We start from the raw sequence: 8,707 nt of genomic DNA, 5'->3' as shown, positions 1-8,707 counted from the left end.
AGTGACTTGAGTACCGAGGTGCCATTGCCCTGGCTTATCATTTGTCTGACCAAAGGTATTGGTCGCGTTCATAAGACGTAGCTGTTTAGCTCATCTGGTACGGAACTGTGGCAACTGTTGAACCCAACAATTACGTCTTAGAAACGGCTTGATGAATATGCTGCCAAATGAACAGCTGATAAATGTAAACAAATGAAATTGCAACAAATAGAGATAGATGCGCCGATACTATTTAGAATTCAACGCTGAGCGGCCGCCGTGTTGAAAAAATCGTTCAATGTTACAATGAATTAAACAGTGTAAAATTATATAGCAAACATCTTAAAAACAAATATTTAGAAACGTAGTATTATTATAAAATATTTTAGTTACCTTATCACGTCAGTAATATAAATTACTGCCACCTAACAAAGCGGCGTTAAATTTAATATAAGCGGCGTAAGCCTTCTCGATCAGCTGTTTAGGCTAAGCCCAATATGTTGAGTTCAGGTAGCGTAAAAATTTTCCGCTGGAAAAAATGGCGGAAAGTTGCCAACTGTTGGGCTGAGCGTAACTACTCAACTGTGCGTTTCGAAGACAAATAGCCAACGGTTGGGCAACAGCTACGTCTTATAAACGCGCCCATTCTTATCAACATCTCGCAGAACGTTAGCTCTAGCAGCTTTGTTGGTTTTCAGCCGCGTGATTACTATTTGTACCTCATCATAATCCGGTGGTGGGAAATCCATTTCTCGAGCGTCGACTTGGAGCTAGCGTTCACCTACTGGAACAATTTTAGTGTTATCATTCAGCATGGTAGAGAAGTGTTTCCCCGCTAAGTTAATATAGAAAGGGCCTATCTAACATTTTTCTTCTTCACATAGTATTTTAAAAATCTAATAAAAAGTACAGGTTTTTAGTTTCGAATTTCTTTCAAACACTGTTTTATGCAATTTAATGTTGCTATAAATGTTTTTAATTAGAGGGTTAAGAAAAAATCAGCCAGCCTTCTCTATGAAGCTGGATTTCGAAAGAAAAAGAGTTAGGGCCTCTCTATATTAAGGTAACGATACACACATACATACATACATAGTATGTATTACATACTTAATACATATAAGCAAATCTGTAACAAAGCTCACTGCACTCACGCACCGCAACAAGCTCAACGCAATATCGTGTTACTGCACAGAATCCCGTGATCTTCTAGAGATGCCAATTTAATTTAGCGACCCGCACACCGCGCCTTCAAATTCAGGTTGAAAAACTTGTTTTATTACACAGAACACTTAACGCATTGCAAGAACGACCTCTTCGTACGTATAGCTCCGTAAAGCGGTTCGAAAACAAATAGTAGGAGAAAAAGAAAATTTAAATAAAAACCAAAAAAGATAGCAAACAGAAAGCGTAAAAAAATTTGATACATATTGAAAATAATAACATAAAGAAACACTTAAATGCAAAGCAGCAAACAAAAAGCTCAACTTCGCTTGGCAAGTTCATTGTCCTCAATTTATGACGCTGCGTGCGTTGCTGTTGTTGGTGTATACTTCTTTTTACAAATTTTTTGTTTTTGTGTATACTTTGTTGGCTCCTACGCGTACAATATTTGGCTTGGTCGGTTAATTTACATATAAACTGGGTTAATCGAAGTTTGTGCCAGCAATGTGCACAGCGGCGTTAGTTGGCAGCGCGTGAAGTTCAAGTCCAAACTAATTTCCAATACATTCACCGATTTACGAGTCAAATGCGTTCTGTGAATGGTCGAAAATTAGTTGGTACATAAATTGCTGAAAGAGAAAATTTCTATGAATGCTGTAATATAAATTGCATTTTATGGTTGTCGTATGCAATTAATATTTGTGCTTCAAATCAAAGTAGAGAAGCTTTCCAATTAACCATTAAATCGGTTATCTCGCCAATCAGCCATTTAAGGCACGTTCAACGACTAGCTTATATGGCTCTATGTTGTTCTCTGCATCGCCGTTAATTGCTTGGCTGCGACGAAAGCTGCGCCCATTAGAAAGTCCAATGCGTGGTTTTCGGCATTCTCTTTGGAGATTTTCTATTTCATTGTGGATAATTTTTGTGTCGTTTTACCAACTGACCTATTTCTTCTTTCGAATATGAATATTTCGGTAATAGCAACTCATATCGTTTTTATTCAAATTATTGAAAAACAGTCTTTACACTCAACCAATGCTTAGCAAATTTACTTTGAGTATTGCCCACTTCTACTTTCAATCAAAATAATAATACCAGTTAGGTTTCAAGGCAGAATCATTTTCTTTTTACATGGGTAACAAACATATTTGGGTATGTATTAGCCCAGCAAAATTAGACGAAATTGCTACGAAGAAACAAAATTTTAGTATAAATTTTTTGATGCAGTTTACCTCCGTTTGATAAGCAGATCATGGATCTTGTCCCTAAATTTCATATGGCAATATTCCCCCATCTTGGATTTGATTTTTTTTTTTTGGTTTTTTGCGATTTGCAAGCTTATTCGGCATTTTCCGTAAAAATACAAATTTATAGAGAATTTAATTTCCCACATTTTTTACATAAACAGTTTTAAAAAAATTGTTTCTTGTAAATAATTAGGAAAAAATTAGTACAATTTTTACATTGTCACGCTTTTAGCCATTTTTCAACAATTTCCGTGGAAAAAACGTAGCATCGTCAAATGCCAAAGTTATAGAGATGCTCGGATCACGACCGAGAACGTGCCAAACATAGCGATGTAAGGGAAGCGGCGTAAATAAGTTTTGCGCTTCCACTCCGCAACGCCTGGGTTCAAGCCTTAGTCAAAGCAACATCGCAAAAAAAAATATAGAAAAAAAAGGATTTTTCTTAACAGCAGTCGTCCCTGGGCAGGCAATGGCAAACCTCCGAGTGTATTTCTGCCATAAAAACAGCTTCTCATAAAAATACAATCGCCATTCGGAGTCGGCGTAAAACTGTAGGTCCCTCCTCTTTGTGTGACAACATCAAGGCGCACGCCGCTAATCGGAGAAGCTCGGCCAAACACTAACATATGTGTAAGCGCCAATCTATTATTATTATTATTATTATTATTTACAACTTTTATGGCACCAGAGAACCCAACCCTAAAAAATAAAAATGAACAGCAGCTTCTTATATTTTTGTTGTTGCTGATTACTAGGGCCCGGGTTTTTATGCATTAAAAAATCGTTATTATGCACACATAATGTGCATTAAAAAATTAAAAATATGCACTTAACACAAGGCAGAATTGGCTGCCATTAAAGAAGCTGTTTGAAAGAATTACGGATGTGGAATCAGGGAGGCAAATATTCATCTACTTTAATAGTCAGGTGCCAAACTGTGCGTTAAAAATTTGGTAACAAAAGATCGGATTGTCTACCGACATATTAGACAAAGAAGTAAGATACCGGCACACAAAGGAAAAAGTGGTGTGTACGAGTTGAACGGATCAGTATCGGATTCAGTGGGTCGAAATACATACATACATATCGGTAGGTGAGTCTGGTTAAAAGAACACATCACTGTTTTTGTGTGCCAATGTAATGATGGCAGAAAACTTGAAGCTTAGTATGGGAAGTATTAAAATGCAAACATTTTATGATTGTAGTGGCTTTTGTAGATTGCAGACAATTTAGCAAGCCAATTGCAAAACTCTAGCTAAGATTATACAAAATTGTATTAACGAATTGACTCTCTTTCACCAGTAAAATTAGCAAACCCATTAAACTAATAAGCCAGATTTTTAATATAAATTGGTAATATTAAAATGGAGTTTTTACTTTCGATTTGTTTAGGATAACTAATATGTTGATGTAGGAAGCAAGATCAATTAAAATGCATCTTTTTGAATAGGATTAGGGTGATTGAGTCCTTCTGATCCGTAAAAACGAAAACTGTTGTATTCAAGGACTGGTGGAAGGCTTGAAGAAAATGGCTATAAGAAGTTTTTTCCTCTCCTTTAAAAAACATAGACTAAGCAACTTTTCACTACAAGCTAGAGGTATGTACAAGTTTCTAGCAAAACTTAAAAAATTCACAGCTCCAATAATGCAGATTTAATAAAATTTATCCGCCAAAAAATTCCAATCAAGAAAATTTAAACAATATACATATTTACTATATGTAGATTTGTGAGTAACTGGTGGCACATTGGCTATAACCTGTTCTTCGTTGCGGTTGACAATTCTGTACCACTGGCGCTTAGCTTGCCACACAATAAAGACACGATCAAAGTACCAAACCAACAACTGGTCGTATCATATTCTTGTTTAGTTCTGCGGTGAAGAATGGTTGCAGCGCTTGACTTTCTTAAAACTCTTTGGCCCACACCAACGTTCTTCATTCGTCGTTTGACATTCGTCTGGTCAACAGTAGAAGAAAAGGTAATACCGAGTGGCAACGCGTTTACACACTTACTTGGCTTTGAACTGGATTAGAGGGAATAGTGGATTTTTAGAAAGTAGCACAGCAATTATGGAAATTAAATTTACGTGTAAGTAAAAGTCTATAATCATAAATATGTTTTTGTTTTCTGCAACAAAACAAATGTTTTCCCACAGTACTCTCATGCCTGTGCTACGCACTCGTCGCTGCACTGCCAACACAAAAGACTGATACATTGGACGCTGCTGCAGATGCATTGCCGCGTTTCGCCAGCGTTGCGTCGCAGAAGATCGCGTTGAATATGCTGAAATTCAATGCTGATATCGATGCCAATCAAGTTTATTCACCTTTGGGCATTAGCTCCATACTCGGTGTCTTAGCGGAGGGTGCGGCAGGTGAGACATACGATGAGTTCAGCAAGACACTTGGATTTCCAGCTGAACGTGCCGATTTGCGTACCTCCTTCCAGCGCATACTCTCGCGCTACCAAACCCAAGAATATTCTACCTTGCCTTCGTTCCAAACCTGGTTGTACATCTATCGCAACAACTCTGCGCGCGATGAATTCAAGCAATTGATACGCGAAAATTATTTTGTCACTGTAAAAGACATCAATACCGAAGAGTACAACTGGAATGAACCGAATACTTCGCCGGACGTGGAGAGCAGTTCAGTGTGCAACAGCAAAGATGTGATCGGTTTTGAGACTTTGAAGCGTTTAAGAGCCGATGCTGATTTGGCCACTGCAGCCACAGAGACACAAACACAGACTCAAGCGCAGACGCAGACTGATACCTATGGCGAAGAGGTGGTCGACAAGGCAGCATCAAAGTTCGATCGTGTTGTCGAAGATAAGCAGTATGTAGAAAAGCCGGTGATATTGGAAGAAATCAAAAAGAATGATGCGGAAAAAGAAGTTGTGAAGAAGCAAGAAGCTGATAAAATTGAAGCTGAGCAATCGAAGCCAACTGAAACCTCAGAAAGTGCTACCACTATTGGTGAGTTAATTGAGCAAATAAAGGAGACTGAAGCTACAGATATTGCCGAAATACCCAAACAAGAAGACACTTTGGTAGAGAAGGATATTACAAAACGCGAGGACGACTTAAATTTCGAAGACAATGAGACTGTGCATTCGGAGGAGAAATTGCAAAAGCACTACGACGATGATCAAGATGGTAGTATACCCATTAAAGAGGTGCTGGACTCCAATGAGCCAGAGAAAGTTACACTGCCGCTGCAGAAATTAGAGAGCGCGCTTGATACGGCCAACAAGAATGTGGGCGAGATAATGATTGCACTCGAGTCGCACATCAGCTCGGTAAGAAGGGTAAGGCAATTTCACTACGTAATGTAAATTAACTAACTTACTAATTAAGTACTTTTTTTTGTATTTTTATTCTTCACAAAGGCGCTAGGAGCACGTAGCCTATTCCGCAAGGAGGATATCGCACATGCCTTAAGCGCTAACTCCATCACAGGTCGCGATGCTGGTTCCAAGACTAAAATGCTGCTCTTCAATGGCCTATACTATGCCGGTCTGTGGGCAAAGACATTTAGTCCAGTAGTCTCGGATGAGGATAGCTTCTTCTTCATGACAGCTGAGGATGCGATGAAGGCACCTATGATGCAAACGAAAGGAAAGTTTCACGTTGCTGAATTGGATTATTTGAATGCAAAAGCATTCTGCCTGCCTTATGAGGTAAATTTTAATGCAACTCTACAGCTTTTGTTCGAATTTTTAGTGAATTTAAATTACTAATTTTTCTAGAATAAAAAATATGCAATGATGATTGTGCTGCCGAATGAGACGGAAGGCCTACGCTCACTAATCGGTAAGCTGCAACCCGAAGATCTTAAGAAGGCCAAATCGCTTGCTAAGGAGAAAGAGCTGCGTATCACAATGCCCAAGTTCCAAGTCGATGAAACTTCACGCTCCGAGGCTATGCTGAAGAGCATTGGCTTGAAAAAGCTTTTCGCACGTCAAGAATCTGATCTCAGTTTGTTCTCCGTTGACCCCGATTTGCATGTAGATGAAGTAGTGCAATTTGTTAGTGTACGCGTTAATGAGAGTGGTAGCAGCGAGAATGCTCTCACTGCCTCCAATCCACAGGGTCGCACGTCTGAAGCGTCGGAAGTGGAGTCAATCGTAGTTAATCGGCCATTCTTGTACTTCATAATGGACTGTGAGGAAGAATTTGTGATTGCTGCGGGAAAAATTTACAACCCAGAAGTAAAGGAGGAGTCACCGATTTCCGTTGAAGTTGAGTTCGAGCAATCTTAGTTTTAAGCGAACGGTATTATGTCTATTTGATACTCGCAAAATAAGTGAAGGACAGATAAGCTCATTTTGAAATATAAATTTTTTTAAAGTGATTCATGAATAATTCGAATAAAAAAGGAAATTTAAAGAATATGTGGGTTTTTTCTTGACTGTAAGAAGTATTGCATTTAGATCGAAAAATTATCGGCTTTATATGTGTATATGTATGCATCTCTATAGCAAAATAAATTAAAATGTAATGTGTATACTATGGTATACATAATAAAAAACATACAACAGAATATTTGGACCTAAAAATTTAGCTTAATGTTTCGCCGAGCTTCTCCTCTTGAGGTTGTTGAAGGGACTTGACATAAAGTTTTACTCCGACCCAGAATGGCAAATAATTTATATGAAAATATTTTCTATGGCAGAAATATATTCGGCGATTTGTATTTCCTGCCGAGGAGTTATAACTAAATTGTATTAAAAAAAAAATCAAAAATTTATATATGTTGTTTATTCTAAGCGCAGACTTTCTCACATTTTTTATTTTATTTTAATTTTCATTATATCAAAAGAGGCGTTTATTCTTAAGAAAAAGGCAAATGATAAAGTTATGTCATTTTTCAAATATGGACAGATTTGTTTTTTTTCGACGTTTGGAAAATGGGCGTGGTACCGCCCAGTATGACCACATACATACATATGTGTATTTCGGTAACCGTTCGATCAATGTGTACCAGACTCGCTATAATTATTGTACTTGACACAAAAAAGTTGAAATTCCACTAAAATTACGCCCACTTTTCATACACATTTCAGAAATACGGAAACTTCGTTACTTAAAAATTTAAAGGCGCCAAAGTTGATACTAAAAAGAAACTTTAAAGACTGCACACATAAGTTTATTTATCTCTTTAGGTCTAACCGGACATCTTATAGAAAACGTTTCAAATAATGGTAAAACCACCCTGTTTTCATATAACGGCAGTTTTTTGAAAGGTGCAATACTATATTTAATGCGTGCGCCGGGTGTTTTATATTCGATATCGCCTTTTTTTAAATTAAGTTATATTTTTAGAATTGTAACTTTGAAGATGCGAACTCCATGAAGAAGTCTGATGAAAGGATATTGTGATCTTCCAAGTAGCAACTATAACTTCTATGTTTAAAAAAAAAAATATAATTTTGATAATACCCAGAATGAATCATAGCACTGTCAATGTTATTGTGGCTTGTTAACATTTTATTTTTAATATTTTTATTGAGCTTTGTACCACGATTGTTTATTAGGAAAAATTGAAAAAGCNTTTCCGTTGAAGTTGAGTTCGAGCAATCTTAGTTTTAAGCGAACGGTATTATGTCTATTTGATACTCGCAAAATAAGTGAAGGACAGATAAGCTCATTTTGAAATATAAATTTTTTTAAAGTCATTCATGAATAATTCGAATAAAGAAGGAAATTTAAAGAAGATGTGGGTTTTTCTTGACTGTAAGAAGTATTGCATTTAGATCGAAAAATTATCGGCTTTATATGTGTATATGTATGCATCTCTATAGAAAAATAAATTAAAATATAATGTGTATACTATGGTATACATAATAAAAAACATACAACAGAATATTTGGCCCTAAAAATTTAGCTTAATGTTTCGCCGAGCTTCTCCTCTTGAGGTTGTTGAAGGGACTTGACATAAAGTTTTACCCCGACCAGAATGGCAAATAATTTATATGAAAATATTTTCTATGGCAGAAATATGTTCGGCGATTTGTATTTCCTGCCGAGGAGCGGCCACTTTTATAACTAAATTGTATTCAAAAAAAAAATCAAAAATTTATATATGTTGTTTATTCTAAGCGCAGACTTTCTCACATTTTTTATTTTATTTTAATTTTCATTATATCAAAAGAGGCGTTTATTCTTAAGAAAAAGGCAAATGATAAAGTTATGTCATTTTTCAAATATGGACAGATTTGTTTTTTTTCGACGTTTGGAAAATGGGCGTGGTACCGCCCAGTATGACCACATACATACATATGTGTATTTCGGTAACCGTTCGATCAATGTGT

At 36.7% G+C, this 8,707-nt stretch overlaps 1 protein-coding gene across 2 annotated transcripts; it reads left to right on the top strand.

Annotated features, from left to right (window-relative positions):
- The first annotated feature begins 4,172 nt into the window (after nt 1-4,172).
- On the top strand, nt 4,173-8,209 carry Spn100A (Serpin 100A). Of its 2 annotated transcripts, XM_017629417.1 has the most exons (5): nt 4,173-4,480; nt 4,548-5,701; nt 5,783-6,073; nt 6,143-6,635; nt 7,960-8,209. In XM_017629417.1, exons 1-5 carry the CDS (start codon nt 4,462-4,464, stop codon nt 7,977-7,979), a joined length of 1,977 nt encoding a protein of 658 aa, XP_017484906.1. In that variant the 5' UTR covers nt 4,173-4,461; the 3' UTR covers nt 7,980-8,209. The 2 variants fall into 2 exon arrangements, with proteins under 2 accessions (XP_017484906.1, XP_017484905.1); XM_017629416.1 differs by lacking the exon at nt 7,960-8,209 and having other exon boundaries at nt 4,175-4,480; nt 6,143-6,785.
- Nucleotides 8,210-8,707: the final 498 nt, after the last annotated feature.

This window comes from Rhagoletis zephyria, unplaced genomic scaffold, assembly GCF_001687245.7.
Source record: "Rhagoletis zephyria isolate East Lansing unplaced genomic scaffold, Rhagoletis_zephyria_1.1 Rzeph_scaffold_06768, whole genome shotgun sequence".
Classification (NCBI taxonomy): domain Eukaryota; kingdom Metazoa; phylum Arthropoda; class Insecta; order Diptera; family Tephritidae; genus Rhagoletis; species Rhagoletis zephyria.
Note: the sequence above shows the minus strand (reverse complement) of the source record. Positions and strands in the feature narration are given on the sequence as shown.

Bases quoted from the DNA above. Each gene is read 5' to 3' on its own strand.
- Spn100A (XM_017629417.1), top strand. The intron at 6,074-6,142 runs GTAAATTTTAAT...TAATTTTTCTAG, and splicing joins CATTCTGCCTGCCTTATGAG to AATAAAAAATATGCAATGAT. The intron at 6,636-7,959 runs TTGAGTTCGAGC...TTTCCGTTGAAG, and splicing joins GTCACCGATTTCCGTTGAAG to TTGAGTTCGAGCAATCTTAG.